General features: G+C 39.7%; 1 protein-coding gene across 7 annotated transcripts in view; it reads right to left on the bottom strand.

Moving 5' to 3' along the window:
- Positions 1-15,572, bottom strand: part of smoc1 (SPARC related modular calcium binding 1) — a 49,235-nt gene extending 33,663 nt beyond the window's left edge. For 6 of the 7 annotated variants that reach the window (XM_051391108.1, XM_051391099.1, XM_051391116.1 and 3 more), the window contains exon 1: positions 15,165-15,571. In XM_051391108.1, coding sequence (XP_051247068.1) covers positions 15,165-15,266 — 102 coding nt within the window. In that variant the 5' untranslated portion in view covers positions 15,267-15,571. Of the gene's footprint in view, positions 1-15,164 lie in introns of all 7 variants that reach the window. The other variant, XM_051391122.1, reaches the window with a different exon arrangement.
- Between the last annotated feature and the right edge of the window lie 2,264 nt (positions 15,573-17,836).

The following is a 17,836-nucleotide window of genomic DNA, read 5'->3' as shown; positions in this document are numbered from 1 at the left end:
GTTATAGCACGAATTACATATCCAAAATGTGGTCAAGAAAATGAGCCGCAGGTCAGAAAATAATCTATTTACAGTCGTTTGTGGTTTTTTACTTCACCGATACCAGAGAGTATCTGCCAGAGCTGACAGTTATGACAGTCATGAACATTAATTTCTAAATCTCAGCAATTTAATCAAAAACTGAGCCCAAAATTCCGAAAGTGAAAAATCGGCCAACTGGTGAGCTAATATCACATGTGTCCAGTGCAAATTAATTTTATTTTGAGACTTTGTTTGGATCATTTTCATCATATTAGTGAAGAATTCTGGCTCGTTTAATACTCGAGCAGATGAAGCCTCATTGGAAAAAATGTGGAATTAGTTCACCCCACAAGCAGGATATTTTAACTCTGCATATAAGTACGATTTTTTTGCAACTTAATATAACACTAGGTAGACTGGGAAGTTTTTTGGCAATGGAGAAATTATCATGGTAATTATCATGGCTGTCACAGCTGTCAGCACAGGCAGATACTGTATTATCTGTAGAGAGCAAACGGAGAGATTAGCGTTTCCCTGAAATAGAAAAAGATAGTGGAGTTTCAGTATCTGCCAGATAAAATCAGGAGGTGGGTTGACAGGGTGGTCCAGAGTTTAAGGAAGGTGTCCTGAAACTGGAGGGTCACAGGTTTAAACCCCACACAAAATAATGTAGCTGATAAAATATCCAAGTCCTGAGCACAGAGAGACTCTTTTGGCTGCTCGAACTCCTCCAGTGAAATGTTGATACTTCCTTAAATTGATACAAAAAAAACCCTCGTATAACAAGGAGAAAGGAAAGTTAAACAAAAAGGGGAATAATACTTCAGAGGATACAATGGGACACAAACCCAGCTCGCACAGCCGTAACAATACGTTGAGAGCAAGCCAGACAGTTTAATGTGATTTCTGTCTTGGCATTGAAGCATGGTAGAAAATCTCTTGTCAGACAGCTCAGAGTAAAACTAAATCATGATGTGCCTCCTTATGAGAAGGAAGAAAACATAGCACATCATTTCTTTTTTAACTTGCGTGTCGTCCTCTTGGCTTTTATAAAGGACAGGAATAATTCAGTAGTTGGAAAAAAGCATGTATGTGCACTGTATCTGTTTGTTTTTTCCAGAATAAAGACGTATATGACATCTTATTATATTTATATATAATATACAGGTAGTGTCAAGGACTACCATTTTAACTAAGAATAAAGCAGTTACATGTTTCTTCCACTGCACAAGTGGTTACAAAGGATTGACTAGCCTGAGCCAAAGTACTGTGGATGGAAAGCAGTTTGTCTATGTGATGAACTGTTAAATCCTTAAATCCGTACCTAAAGCCAGCTATTCTAAAAAAGTGATTTAGGTCTATCCGGCCACTCCTCCAGGTTAAGAGCCACAGAGTCTGGCCTGTGCCCACAGACTGACCCGTCCTCCCCATCCCTGACTCACAACCAAAATGGATGCAGCCTCTCTACCTCCACTGTCATAATAAAGCATTAAATCACAGATTTTGAGACGGCATTGTCCGGTAAGTGGAAATAAACACTACCAAGTCTCCCACACGTAGTCATTTCTTAGTCATACTGTCCCACCCACAGACTCATCTCCCGTAAAGGTGAAACCAGAGACTCTGGCAGATCAGAAAAAGTTTCTCAAGTCCTCTACTTGTGCTGAAGATTACAAAATTACTTTTAAGTACTTTGGAAATAATATTTTGACTCACTGTTTATCTGTTAAAGTGTAGATGATGACTGTCCGGTAGTCTTATTTACACTGATAAATGTGCTTAAGGTTTGCTTGAAATAAAGCTCAACACATAATAGTGCATTAAAGTTAGCGTTGTTGTGTATCATCTAACAACACACACAAAAATACAGAATTTATATCACAAACTCTCATTAAAAAGCAAAAATAAGAGTAATTGAGCGTTTTTTAAGATTAAGATTGTCACTTTCATATCTGCCCATTTAATATGAAGCTGGAGCCAGCAGCCGTAGCTTATCTTAGCATTAAGACAGCTAGCCTGACTCTGACCAAAGGTAACAAACTTCCCTTACCTGTACCTCTAAAGCTTAATGAACATCAAATTATATCTAAGTTGTTTAATCCATATTATCAAGATCCATATCAAGAAAGCGGATAAGCGTGTTTCCCAAAATGTCGAACTATTCCTGCTATTGGCACTTGGCCAGTTACTGATGAAATCCTTATGCAGAGTTGTGTAATGTACTGTATGTCATTTAAAATAAATATTAATACACAATGTTCAAAACCCTAAATTGCTTGTGCATAAACAAACTTGCCAAAGAACTGTTTCAGATTAAAACAACCGAGACAAAAACTTCTAAATTAAGAAAAATCAAGCCTCCTGGAGAGAATATCAAATAGCAGACGGTATACTAAACCCTATCTAATCTAATCTAATCTGTGGACTCAGACTCTCTGCACTGTATCCCAGCCACCTCTCAGGCCCGATCGAGTCTCACAACAGTTTCTACGGGACCACTGCTCTACATGAGGTCCTCACTACAATACTTCTGCACGTGGTTCACATTTGACGACTGCCAAAATAAAGTTCACTCACACCAGCAGTGAATGACACTGAGCCTGGGTCACGTGGTGTCTGAAAAACGACTCTCTTAACTAGCCGGGACAACCAGATGAGTGAGGTCTGTCTTTTAGCACCAGACAAAGTAGTTTACAGGCAATCAGCAAAGCATTTGACAACAGCCTTACACTTTTCTGTGGTTTCCAGCTTACCAAGTAGTATTTGAATTGTCCTGATGTGGTAAACCCCACCCATTTGGCTGCTTATGGAGTTTAAAACAAACACTGAGAGTTATTTTCAGTTACTGTCTGACCCAGGTCTGTTTGACAGCAATCAGCTGCTACAGTATTAGTGAAGATGACGGGACCTGGCATTATCTCCTGAGGGAAAACAGCCCCTCCTGTTAGACCAATAATGGCTGGGGTTGAGACTGCCCGACGTCCCATAATCAAAACCAAACAAACACATCTAAATGAAACATGTAACAGGAGCTATTGCTGGATCTGCTGAGAAACACGCGCAGCTCAAAATAACATTAACTACCTAAACCTGTGGGGAGAAACTCCCTCTTACTCCCTTCCTGCAGATCATTATGCAGAGTTTTACATCTTATTGCAATAGAAAGCACATCAAAGATTTACAGAGAGGCCAAAGCCAAAATTATATAATGGAGTATTGAATGCACCCCTGAGGGAATAATCTCACTTTAACAACCACTCAGAGGCCCTCTCTTTAATTTACAGATAGGAAGAAACATATATTTTTAATCTTTAATGGACAGAGAGAAGGCTTAGATATAAGTCCCCTAATATTGTGAGGATATAGTATCCACTTCTGCCTGATGGCCCACCAGAGAGATGAAGTCAAAGATGAGCTGACGGTAAAACACCAGGAGAGTTACACGATGGTTTGGTACTGATATCTTGACCGGGAAACAATGAGATCTCACATTTAACAAGCCAAATTCCCCCTACACACACAAATACACACACACACATCTCAGCCAGAAGCACACAGAGCCTTGAGCTCTCTCTCCACCACTCATAAAATAAGTGAAATGCAACCCCCATTGTGCAACCATTACAGCATTAGCAAAATGGGCTTTTTTTACCGTCACTGGCAGGGAATCTGTTCCAGCCCCAGCCACAGCAGTGGAACAAGAAGAAAGAATATGATTAGAAAATAATCATTTTTATATATGCACCCTTAAAGGTCTGACGAGGGAAAAAGCGGGTGATGTGAAACGGAACAAAGGTAGTAAATAAACAAATTTGTGGATTACGTCTCCTACAGTAAATGCAATTAGTTGAACTTTCCTACTGGCTTAATGTGCATAGGGTAGAGCTAATTTCTTTGGATGGATTTTGAGTATAAAAACAAACATATAACACAATATAAACTGATGATCCCATTTTCACCTTTATTACACCAGTTCTTGCTAAACAGGCTTGCCAACTGGGTAGGCAGTTTGAACATACACAGTGTGAAACCTGCCGCTATCACTCTGCTAAACCTCACGCCTCTTAAGGCTCGCTCTCCACAACTTGAGCCTCGCCAACACCTCTGTCCCTCTTGCTGCAAATTGTCTTCTGAGAGGATCCAGAAATCCCCTTCGACTGCCTCAGCAACCCTCCGCTTCGGTGGTGAGGGGCAAGAAACAGCAGAGATTTCTTCAGGAGGGGGGGCGCCATATTATTGGACTTTCACACTCAACCCTAATTGAACATGCTCAGCTTTGTGCCAGTGAAAATAGCTACAGTACACCTTCAAAGGTTTTCCCCAGCTATTTGACATCATGCCTCTTTGCCTCTTGTTGATACAAGTGCCATAGCATCAAACGTAATGAGCCTGAAGCTCTGTGTGGAGCCGGGACATGTTCACATCACAAGTTGCAGGATTTTCTGCCATTTAATCAGGCTTTCGCTGTCTGAAGGGACGCGCATCTGCATTTTAAGAAAAGCTAATAGAAACGCCCTCTCTCTGAAATGACCTGTGATTGGCCAAAGTCTCATATCATGGGCTAGATTTTCTAAAGCCTGAAAACAGAGCCAAGAGGAGGTGTAGAAGTCTATTTTTCTATGACCACTTGAATTACAGCATGGTGAAAGGGACCTATTATGCTTTCCCATAGTTTCTGTCAAATGTTATGGTCATATTAAAGATGGCCAAAGTTTCAAAAAATGAGGTGAACGTATGTAAAAGTAATCCCTTTGGGCAAAAAGCCTCAGACTCAGGTTTCAGACAGCTCTGAATGCAATTCAAACATTTATTTTCTGCTATATGTGACCAGCCATCAACTCGTCGCAGATTTCTTTAATTGGTCATCTGCTCCCGGCACAGCACTGCCCACAAAGTACAAGGATGCGCCCATCTACTCGCTCTGGTGAGCTCCAGTTCAGCCAGAGTCAGCTAAGAGGATGGTTAGCTGAACGGCTAACTGAGCTAACAAACTGAGAGCAGCTACAGTGAGCGAATAAAGTGGCTAAAACAGCCAACAACAAGTAAAGAGATGTGGCCATCAGGAAACTCTGTAAATTACTGAAAGTTTAAGCAGAGCAATCACAGGACACCAGAGGGAAGACAGGAAATATTTTCTCTATCCAGTTTCACCAAAATCAGCGAATGTACAATAATCAGGAGGCCCCGCTCCCAGAAACACTCTACTTCTAATTCTTGTCTAATCTGTGGTCTGATAAACCATTAATTCATCAAATTCAAATACAAGTCTGACAAAACTATCTCTGGGAGAACTATGCTATACTATACTATGTGTTTTACAAATTTGTACCTGTTTTTCTATGGTTCATCCAGCCTTACTTCATTTGTAGGATTCATCAGAGCCAGATTCATCAAGTCGGAATTACAGTCAGTTACATTGTCATCACAACGTAATGTAGTGCAGACTTCTTACATCAATCTGCCTGAAAGCTGTATTACCAACGCATTTCAAGAGTCTGCTAATAGATATTCTACGTATAGTTCACAACAATGAGTAGTGGTGTGTTTCTGTTATGTTGAAGGTTATATAAAAAGTCTGCTGTGCCTTCAGAGTGTTACAGTACAGTTTCCAACCTGCAGAAAGGCCTTCCAATAAGCTAGGTGTTGTACTTGGGGCTGATGTTGCGTGTTGAAATCACCGGCTGTTCTGCTGTCACTGTTAAAACTCAAAATGATAGTATGCCCGTCCACACCCATTAGAGTTACTTAATACTTCTTGTTAGTTTTAAAATCTCGCTGCCAGGGCAAGTTTTTGATTCCAAATAACTGTAACTGAAACATCTTAATTGCTTAATAACACAAGAAGATTTATGGTGCAGACATTTTAATTAGAGATGATTTTTCGAGGACGTGTTTTTGGAGCGTTATCCGTCCTGTCACAGAAATGATGACTATTATCTGGCTGTTAAAACTGTCTTAAGAAGTTAGCTCTGATGTTTGCAGACAACAAACCCTTCCAAAGTGCCAAAATACTGTGGTTAACTTTTGTTCTATAGTCAATGTAAAACTGGAAACAGAACAATACAAATACAGGCTGCAGTATGTTTGTCTCCTGAAACTACATTTAGAGATCTTTAGCTGGACAAGCCCACTGCAACGACAATGCTCTCCATTTAGATTTAACAAGTGTCACTGAAACTCTTACCCTGACTTGATATCACAAGGGATGGTTAAATCAGATCCTGAGTAGTAGGGAAACAAAATATCTGTTCTTTTTAACTAACAGGAACATGCACCTTGACATGAATGACATCACTGTGTCTAAGGAAAAGACTTTTGCATGCACAGATGGAGATTCATTACAAGTCAGGCTACATCAGTGTGTGTGTGTGTGTGTGTGTGTGTGTGTGTGTGTGTGTGTGTGTGTGTGTGTGTGTGTGTGTGTGTGTGTGTGTGTGTGTGTGTTCGTGTGAGACAGAGAGAGAGCTCTGTGTGCCAGCTACACAGTAACGTGTGATGGGCTCATTATCCCCTTTGGGCACAACAACAACAAACAATGCAACAACACCAACACATACATAAATACATACATATATGGCTATCGAAAGCATCCCTGTGTCATTAATCACCGGCCATTTTTGGCATTCCCCCACTAGCCAACAAGTGGATAAGTCAAATAGAGGTAAAGGAGAATAAAAGCCAACCACAGAGGTAACAAGCCAATGAAAGTTGTCCACCAAAGTCGGGGCTAATTGTACTGTTGTGTGCTTTTAATGGGCAGAGGTAATCACTTTTGTCCGATAATTAGCATTTAGTTTTCAGGAAATCTATAAAGCGAATGCCATCCCTCATGCTGTTTCAATTTACACACTTTACTTAACCGTGTTATAAAAAAAAGTGGAGAAAATAAAAAGGAATGTATGAAAAGCTGTGCCCTTCTTATCCTCCCCCTTATTCCTTTTAAATTTCTAATTGGGTTTTGTCTTAGAAAAGAAACCTGTAATTTAACATTTTCAAAGTAACCCCTTAAAACCCTTAAAACACACTTCTAATGTGTTGTGAACTCACAAGTGGTAAAGGAGCCGGGCAACTTTCACATAGGAGGTGCAAAGTGTGTGTGTGTGCCACTCACAGCAGGAGGGAGGGGATTGGGCTTAAAACATTATAGTGTAGTCCCTGACTCCACCATTTCTTTTAATTTGAGCTCTTTATGTAATTACTGTCGTGTTTCGGTACGTAAAGTTTTGGCAGTTTTAAAGTTGACTTGTGGAGAAAGCGCAGAGAAAAGAAATGAAGGACTCCAAAGAACTGAGTTTCCCCTCCAAGAATAATGTGTCTGTCTGTCGCTTGAAGAGCGTTATAGAGGGTTTTTACAATCGATATAATGGAATCATTAAAGCATAAATGCTTTTTTACAGTAATTCTTTCTTAATTTCTACCAGTTTAAAAATTTTGTGGCCACCTGAGGGCAGCATATACAAGCTATACACACAACATTGACATTTTATGAACTTTTAAGATGATATAGTTACTGTGTTGGAAAAAAGTTGCTTACTTACACATCCAGCAGTTACAGAGCATCATTAGCATTAATGTAGAGTCATGTTTCTGCCACCTTATGAATGTAAGCTCAATATTCGCTCTCTTTTGGCTCTACCAACTCCTGAGGGAAATATCTATCGCTTCAGCTACCAAATGCTCCACTATGTTCACATGTTAGTTGCTAACTGTGTCTGTCTGCTGGGCAGGTACCATCTACCAGCTGCCTGTGGAAAGTCTGCGGATGAGAGCAGACTGAACCAAAACAGTAACGTTTCAGGTCAGAAAACAAAGAGCTGAAAGACGCCACACAAAGCCGAGGGGAGCAGCAGAGTTGAGTGATAATTATCTGTGGCTCCATCATTACAACATTAAAGTAGTAGTATTTTAGCAGCTTTAATGATTGTTATATATTGTTACAGTTATATCCTCCAGTAGATTTAATACATCTGATAAAGAGTCGATGAAAAACAATTTCACATAATGCTTAAATCAGATTTCCTCTTTAGATGATGGTCAGGAGATTTAATACAAGATTAATGAAAAGGATGACTTCCTTATGTTTCTTTTGAAGTGGTGTAAAGGAATCAAAATGAAAGTAAGGCGGAGAGGGAGGTGTTCTTCCTTTTCGGAAATGACTCTAAATCTGATTAACAACATTCCTTGTTTGTCACTAATGCTACATCCTGGCTACAGAACAGTCAGCTGTCTCTGCTGTTCCAAGGAAGTGTGGAAGTGTGTGCCTCAGTGTGAATGTGTGTCTCCATCACGCATTACAATACATTCCACACCACCATTGCATACTTAAGCTGAGACCACACACTTGCTCATATCAAAGAAAACCATTAAATATGTGGCAGAGCAGAGGATAATCTGCTGAGCTCGTTTGATAGGGAAGAGGAAGTGTTTCTGCCGTCCTGATGATCTGAAGGATTACAGAGAGCCGTAAGTCTTTCAACAGGCACTATTCCTCTCAAACATGAGCCAGTGTATGTCACTAATTAAATTTATACAGAGAAAGTTCCCATAGTGGACTAGACAATTACGTAAATGAAAATGAGCCCCATAAACCACAACTATCAGGAGGATCTGCAGAGAGAAAGAAAGGCTGAGTGAAGTAGCGATGATCCGTGCGTGGAGCTCACTGGCCTGAAACCACAGAGCTGGACTTTGACTGCATTTCATTACACTGATTAGAAAGCCCCAAAATTGAGCATGAAATGCGTTTGCTGATTACGCAGTTATCGGAGGGAATCGACATATGTAAGCAATTTGATTGGTCACTGGTGGAGTCACCCTTAAAGCCATCTGTCAGTGTCCTGTGGAATATAAGTGGAGCCTAGGTGTCTAGTCGAGCCATGTCAGGCTTTGGCTTGTAAACCTGAAGTTTTAATGAAGTTTACAGTAAAAGAAAATCAATTTGTTGACATTTAATGGAATTTAGTTGTTATTTTTGGGCTTTAAAGTTGTCATTTAATTTCTTAGTGTGCCCTGTTCCTCTCAATATGTCTCAGTTATTCTAATTCTGTTAGATGTATTACATTTTCCAGAATGCCTCTTAATAAACTGATGTGAATAGATTTTTACCTTTTAAATTCTTGTTTCATATGATTTCTCCCAATATGACTGTGGGGCAAAACGTGAGAAAACAACACTAGGAGTCTGTGAACTGTGAGGCTGTAATACTTATTGTAGAGAAAACCATTTTCAAAAGATTTTCACAAAGACTATGAATGTCTGCAGCAAACTGGTATTCCATCCAACAGTTGTCAAAACATTTCACTCCGAACAACAAATGTCAACCTCATGGTGACACTAGATGAAAGGTCAGCAGGCTTCAACCTCTGAAGACCACAAATGTCAGTACAAAGATTCACGGCAATCCTTCCAATAGTTGTTGAGATATGTCAGTCAGGACCAAACTGGACCATGCTGCTATATACGGTGCTGATCTATCTTACAATCCAACTCTTGATGAGATATCATATGATATCTCAACAACTACCCAGACTGAAATGAAATCTAGTGTGACTATCCCTGGTCCTCAGAGGATTGTTCCTTTTTTAGATAGTCTCTCATGGCCTTTTGTCCAGCTTTGCCATCTGACAAAAAAAAATCCCCTGGACCAACAATTTGATTCTTGGATTTACAAATGAGAGACAATGAATATTCGTGGTTCCCAGAGTACTAATCCTGATTCTTTGATGAACCCTAAACCTTTCTTCTAGCACTATCAATCGACTTAAATGTGCACTTGTACACAAGAAATATTAGTATGTAATGGACACACTGAAATTTACTGATACCCAGAGGATAAATCCTTTTAATTTAGCATCTCCAGAACGTCTGACCTTTCCTGTAAGAACTGGCCAAAGTGTTTTGATTGTCAAAAAATTCCTCCATAATTGCATGAAACTTCCCCTAGCACCACCTTTAAGCCGTATGCCACCCTTATGCAAACTTCATACACAAGAAACATGAAAATTTTACAATTAGATTGCCATGAAATTTGCTCACAGTATCTTCAAGGGACACAAAGTGTGAGTTTTAAGTTTGGCAATATTTTGGCCTTTTTTCTAGCATCACCATGACACCATAATTTTCACATACATATATAATATTGTACAATACATTAAGCTGGTTGTGGATCACATTCATAATCTCCAGAGGAGGAATCCTTTTGAGTTTGTGTATCATCTTTCAATGTTCTAAGAACAGCAAATTATGCATATGTATATGGTTGTATCAGTATTCAAACTCACACCACCGTACAACTAAAGAACCGAGAACCACAAGCTTTGTCACCAATAACTATTTGTAGGGATTTTCCTTTAAGTGCCTAATGAAAAACTGATGCTGAACAAAAAGTCAGAACAAAGTTAATCTGAAAGGTTTGTATTTCATGACGTCTCTTCACAGACGACGGTGATGCCAAACTATGACCTTATCACTTTGCCAAGAATGTTTTTCCCCATAAAGACTAAATGGAGAAATGTGCACTGCACATCTGCGTGATTATGGTCTACAGTTCTTGTTCTATGCATCTCAGTGGTTTGATGGTTAAGGGCCAAACTTCTCACTCTGTCCTCCTACTGTTTCTGTCAGTGTCTACAAAATATATGTAATACAGGTAACGGCTATCCTAAGAATAGGTATAGTAACCCTAACCGCACTTAATTGCATATATACATGGTCCAACTCAAAACTCTTATTCCTTTAAAGGTCCAGTGTGTAACATTAAAGAGAATCTATTGGCAGAAATGGAATACAATATTCAAATCACCTGACAATAAGAATCGTTGTGTTTTCGTTATCTTAGAATGAGACGTTTTTATCTACATTTATCCTCTGCCAGGTTTCTACAGTAGCCCAGAATAGACAAACCAAACATTGGCTCTAGACAGGCTTTCACGTTTATTGCAAGTTTGTGAGACGATCACAGTTTCTCCTTCGTGTTTGGTGTGCATAATTCAATGCATTGCAATCTGCAATTTTACCACTAGATGCCACTAAATCCTGCATATGGAGTATGTATCATACATATGACTGTATCTGCATGCATACTGAATAAGTAATTCTGCTTTTATTTACAGTAAGTAGATTTGGAAAGGCACTGATTAAGGAGAACTTTACATGCTATGTTGTCATGATAAAATCAGGAGAACCTCCCTTTTTTAATTTGCTTTGAATTTGCTCTTTTCCCTCATATGGTGATCTGTAAGATAGTATTTTTATTAAGGCAACATGATTTGTTTGTTGTGGACCTCTTCACGTTAACTATTGTGTATGTAGCTCAGAATAGTCTCACTTTACTGTCCTTACTCTATCAAAACTGTTCTGGAGGGCTCTCATTTGAACAGCTGTCCCAAGTACGGTCAAACACATTCCCAGCACATTGCAGGAATGATTAGGATTCTTTAAAAAAGTCCCGTCCATTTGTTGTGTTTCTTCATCATTGTTTTATTTTGCTGCTGCCCAGTCTCTAGGCTGCAGAATGACAACAACAGTGCTGAGTTGACAGGTTTGTAAGATGTACAGTCAGATGTAAATCATCAGTTTGTTGTTATTATTATTATCATTATTATTATTATGTGTCCAGTAGCCAAATACTTACAAAGAATAACCACAACTTTGGATACTTTTTCATTGTACCCTTAATCTGCTAAGGTTTAACACATGCACGCATCTATTGTTTTGCTATTTACTTTCTCTAAATCAGCATCATCTGCTTCATCTTCAGTCCCCGATTTCTTTCATTTACCCAAATTCCCTTCGGAGCCAGTGTTTGGATTCTCCAATCTGGGCTACTGTAGAAACACAGCGATTCAACATGGTTTATATTCAGGTGATTCTACACTAATAAAAACATACCTATGAATATTATATTCCATTTCTGCCTATAGATTATCCTAAATGTTACACACTGGGCCTTTTAAATATCAAAATTCCCTTTGATGTCTGCTGTTTACAGAGTTTTCTTATCCACTTAAACAAAAGAAGTCCAGTTCCTGACCTCCATTCCTTTGTGCACTGTAAGCATAATTAAGAGTCATTAGCTGACCATACGACAATCACACACAGGCACCTGCACCCATACGTTGCATGCATCAACACATGCAGACCACTCACACCTGTGCTGTGGCTGTGATCTACCTCACACCAATAAAAAGGCTTTCCTGCTTTTGAACCAAATTTCTACTTTCCCAAGCTGAAGGTATGCAGTCTTGGCTGCCTCGCCACTCAGGCCTGGCTGTTTATATGTTTGTTTTTTCAGTAAGTTTATGAGTCTTCACTGATGCTGTCACCAAAGTATGCAGGTCGACTGCTCATCCCTGGCACTAACAGGTTGATTTGATGAAGGGGATTACGGTTAGATGGGTAAGAGTGGATGGCATCCTCATTTGTTAGCCCTGATTTCAGAATACATCCCTTCTGGGAAACAGATTTCTTAGTTTCTTAGTGCCTGCCTACCACCTGCCTCATTAGACTGATCATTCCTGGTACTAAGGACCAGAAAACCTGCAAAATATCTTGTTGCAGACCTGCAATTAGATGTGAACTGTAATCCTCTAACAACGTAAAAAAAAAAAGCATAATTTCACATAAAGTTGTGTAAAAAAGTTTGTCAGTGAGATCATGAAAGTGGCTTTCGCATTTCATTGGTCCTTCCCCCATCATTATTGCCAGGCAGTGACTTTGCCTTGATAGCTTATGCAGAGACTGTATTGCACCATCATAGGAAAATGTGTGACCACCATCCTTATCATCGTAGTGGTGCTGCCCTCCCTCTAGCCGATGAACAAATGGATTAACAATAAAGGAGACATCAAAGTTAGACTCAGGAATGAGGAGGGAGTGGGTAAAAGACTTATCTGAACTGCACGAATAAATCACAAGGCAAAAAAGTTTAAATTGTCTAAAGCTTTGTTAGTGTCCCAATTACTTGTATTCCCCAGTTGTGAGCAGTGTTGGACTTATGCACACATTGCATCATAGAGCCTCGGGGGAAATGAGAAGGGAGCAGTGCTATGCAGTGAAGTTAGCTCAGGCTTTCACCCTGATATCAATGTGGAAAGTGGGGGTGTGAATTCTGGTATTACGGCAGCTGTGAGCAATGTTAAAAGTATCTACTGTGGTGTGAGTGGGGGTTTGCAGAAGGCCAAGAGTGACTGTTGCTCCTCTGTGCCCAATCCAGGCCAGGAGGCGGATGAAGTGGATGCTGAGAGAGAGTTTAATTATAATGGATTAAGTTGAGAGATGCTACGATTGTTTAAAAACCCTTGAGCTCGTTTTGAGCATTTTATTCCTTCTCTGACTTTTTTGTCTCTATAGTGTCAACTTTTAAGAGGACTAAGGAGCAGTCTGTGTTTTGAAATTGACATCACTCCGTATGTTGGAGTTTATCCAGTGTGGCTTTGAAAGGGTTTCCTAAGGCCGAGGGTGATAGAGTTTCTCAGCCTGCATAGGAGCATAAAATCTAACTAAAGCAAGAACAGGAAAAAATAAGAACAGCAGTTTGGAAAGTCAGTCACCACAGCAAGACAGTTGAAATATGTTGGCAGTCACAAAAAAGTACAATGAAATCACCTTTTTTACTTCCTAGCACTTGTTGTGTTATCCTACATGGCTAACCAGAGTCCTGCCACAAAATAAATACAAAGAACACCAAACTCACTTGTATGACAGTAAAATCATACACTTCACTTGGATGTTTGGTCAGTGGGAAAACAATTATAAAGTAAATAACAAAGAAGTGATTTCACAAAAGAGAAATTCACTGTAACTCTTTCCATAAAGAGCCATATTGACCACAGTGTCTTGTGTAGGGAAGGAGCGAGGGATTCGAAGATGTTGTGAAATAGTTACAATATGTGAGAGAGTATTACATATTCACCCCCAACCCCACCCCCTCCTTGAGTCATCCTCCCCTGACCACAAATATTACACTGCATCTGTTAAACAATGCTGTTCCCCATCACTTAACTTCCCTCTCCGCCTGGGCAGTGCCATGGGTATTTGTGAAAAAACTTCAGCTAGAGGGGGAACAAATAAAGCTGTGTGTGTGTGTGTGTGTGTGTGTGTGTGTGTGTGTGTGTGTGTGTGTGTGTGTGTGTGTGTGTGGGTGAGGGGAGGGGAGTTTAAAAAAAGAGATGGAGAGACATGACTGTGACAGATCTGTCCTAGAAAAGTAGAAGGGATGAAGCAGGGATGCTGTGGTGAAGGAAATGCAGGTTAAACTCTGGTCACTGTTCACAGTGAACAGAATAACCTTCATTTCTATTCCATATCCTAAAATAACCTGTTATCATGTCTTACATTCTGACAGCAGCATCATAAGTTAGACAAAAAAAGAAGACAAATTGTATTCTGGTGGGTTTACACATGAAAACCCACCAGAATAGAGACCAGAGTCTCTTTTTTTCTAATGACTCAGCTAAAAATTTAAAGAACAAGTCTCCAAATTACAGCCATTAATGGCCAAAATGCCTTTTTCTGGAAGCTTAATGCAAAATAAATACAATATAGGCCTGGACAGGTCTTTTTTTAAGTTAGTTTGTTACAGATTAGTAATTCAAGAAAACACAATGCCTCAAAACATTATAAAACTGCACTGTACATAATAATTATCATTCATTAGGCTACATACTTTACCACTTTACTTGATAATATTTGACAGTATTTCATGTAGGCCGAGTTTATTTATGTCTCACATACACAACATGCTGTTTGAGTCCTTGAGTTTCAGTTTGTCCTTGAATTTGACGCCAATTGTTGACTTTATTGATCTCTGTAGGACTGATTAAGGTTGTCTTACCCCTCGTTTTACGCAGTTATCTAAGTCAATAATACACCTCAGCACTTTATTTCCAATGGTATTTAAATCATATCCACGTGTTTCTACTGTTCTCTCACAGTTACTAAGTATATTTTTGGTGGTAGTTGAAATATTTACGCGTAAATTACGCGCTATATTCACCCAGCATTATATTTGGCACACTATACATGTTTGCCATGTCCTTTGTGCACTGTGCCCACAATGAACCCAAGAATTATCCTGTACCTTTTAAAATAAAATAAAATAAAATAAAGAGTGTGAGCCAACAGACACACAGGTAAGCACTCACCCGTGGACCAGGCTTCTGTGCGGAGACTTGCGGCAGGTAGCAGAGAAACAGAGGCGCCAACAAGTGAGAGAAGCTGCAAAGAAGAAAACTTGACAATAACATAATTGATGGTCGATGAGCGCAGAGCAGGGAGCGGCAGGTAGACTGTGTGTCCGTCTGTCACACTGATGATCAACAGGTCCAAACCGGAGGGGGGGGAGAAATAACACGCTCCAAAAACACTCCTTCACTCTACTTTCCCTTCTTTTTTTCAGTTATTTTCCTTTTGTCTACTTTTCCAATAACTATTCACATAGTGCCACGCGTGGGATGAGAGATCAGGACTCGGCGGTGACCATGGTGACTGGTTTTATCCACTGCGGGAGGATCAGCTGTTCATCGCGGCTTCCACAGGTTGAGTCGCGCCTGTATCCATTGCAACTTCATTTAAGAGCAAAGGAGGGAGAAGCGCCACTGACCGACAGTCCGACTGTCCAATGAGCAGCGAGGGATGCTGTTAAAAGCCACGCCTACCTTTTTTTTTTCGTTGTTTTTTCTTCAACCGAGCCAAGATTAACTCTCCACAGAGAAGAGAGAGAGCTGCTGTGGTCAGTTAGGAGAAGGAGACTCAGCAGCTGCAGGGACACTCAGTGTATTATCATCAGGCTTTGAGAACAGGGACAATGGCTGAGCAATTGTGAAGTCAAATTTTAGGTTCTCATCCCCATTCAGAGACACATAATGCTCTTTAATAGCCTAGTATCCTGCTGCCGTGACATTTAGCCTGTGTACTTGGGTTACAATGGAAAACATCTATTGAGAAAAGTCAATAGCTGTCACAAGCACTACAGGGGGTCAGCCTGTGTTTGTAGATTTGGCTGTGTGTGTGTGTGTGTGTGTGTGTGTGTTTAGAGTGATGAGGATTCAGTGGTTGATTGGGCAAAAACAGCTGTGTGCGCCACTTAATCCCTAATTATTGCTCATTATTTAACTTATTTTTAAGAGTAAACCTTCTTATAGCAGCTGATCACCATAAAGATAACAGCATGAGGACATTTATTCAAAATAAATAATGTTTAGTTAACTTAAAAAGTTCATCAACAGGTTGCAGTGTTAACACAAATTCATTAGTATGTCTCGAGAGTCAGGATTTCTTGATTTGACAAAATTTGCAGTAATAAGTAATAACAATAAATGAATGCTTGATTTGATCCTATACAAATATTGAATTATCAAGAAAACATTGTTACCATTATCAATAGTCTGATGTATAATGAACACTATCAGACAAAACTCTTCACTTTGGTAAAACAAACGTCTTGATAACAAATTTGGTTTTTAACAACAATTTGCAGGGAAATCAAGTTTTTGGAAAACAGATGTCAATAACAGAATGCAATCATGTCGTCACAATTAAATACACAAAGTCAGTTTATGATCATATTCAGTGGTGGAATGTGACACATATTTATTAAAAAATGACCTCATACTTCTACTCCACAACATTTTGGTGGGACATATTATATTCTTTACTCCGCTGCATTGATTGTTATATTACAGATTAAGATTTTAGATGTAAAACATATGGTGATCTTATAAAATATGATGCACTTTTGTAGATAAAACACATACAGACAAATACACATTAACTAATAATGAATTATTAATTATTAATTAAAAAGAATTAATACACAGTAGTAATAATCCAATAGTAGGCTGTATTGATAATGGAATAACTCTGACTTGGGGCCATTTTTCTGTATTATGTTTACTTTGATTTGTGTTCAAGTACATTTTGCTAATAATACTTTAATTAATTAAACTTTAAGTATTTCTATATTGCAGTTTTCTTACTTTTACGTAAGTAAAGGCTCTGAATATTTCTCCCCCACTGGTCTTGCCTTGTCCAGCCTGACAGAAAAACTGGACTCATAAAACTGCTCCCACACTGTAGTCCTGTCATCCCACAAACTCTCAACTTCTGGCTCCCACGTCCTCTTTCTCTCTGTGCTCTCTCTTTCTCCATCCTTTTTCCCTTTCAGATAAATTGTGTGGCCCATTGAGAGCGAGTTAAAAAAGAAGGTGGAGAGACCAAAGAGGGTGAGCCAGGGAAGCCGAGTGTTGAGTGCAGGTGTCCAGCTTCAGTTCAGCAACCCCTCAATCCCCAGAAACCGGGCTTTTAAGAGCTGAAAAGGGCCATCCGGTCACCCTTTGCTGGAATGGGCAACCCCCCACCCCCCCAAATCCCCTTCTCTCAGTCTTTGTCCCTATAGATATTTTTTAATTGTTGGCTATGACAGTTCAGCGGCTTTTTGAGTGCCTCAGTGAAGAGCCTTGTAATTAGAGCTATTGAGCTGCTGGAATTGGCACAATTAGGGTCAGCATTAATGATTTCTGTGTGCACCAGGCGGTTTCAGTAAAAAGGCTATTTTCTCAGAAAGGATGGAGAGAATTTGTGAAGAGGGTCAGGCCAAATGCAAGAGAAGGAAAAGGGACATAAAGGGAGAAAAAGTGAGGCCTAAATGAACTGGAGACAGTGAATTATCTGGATTCTTGTTTATTGGACCACCATAGAGACTCAGCAAAGCATCCATGTAGTATCATTATCAGAGATGTGAGAGGTGGGATGCGCTTCTCTCCGGTGCTGTTTCTCACCCCGGGGGCAACATCTTCCCTCCTCTTCTCTGCTCCGT

This window comes from Dicentrarchus labrax, unplaced genomic scaffold (genome assembly GCF_905237075.1).
Source record: "Dicentrarchus labrax unplaced genomic scaffold, dlabrax2021, whole genome shotgun sequence".
NCBI classification, from domain to species: domain Eukaryota; kingdom Metazoa; phylum Chordata; class Actinopteri; family Moronidae; genus Dicentrarchus; species Dicentrarchus labrax.
This window is presented reverse-complemented; position numbering and strand designations above follow the sequence as displayed.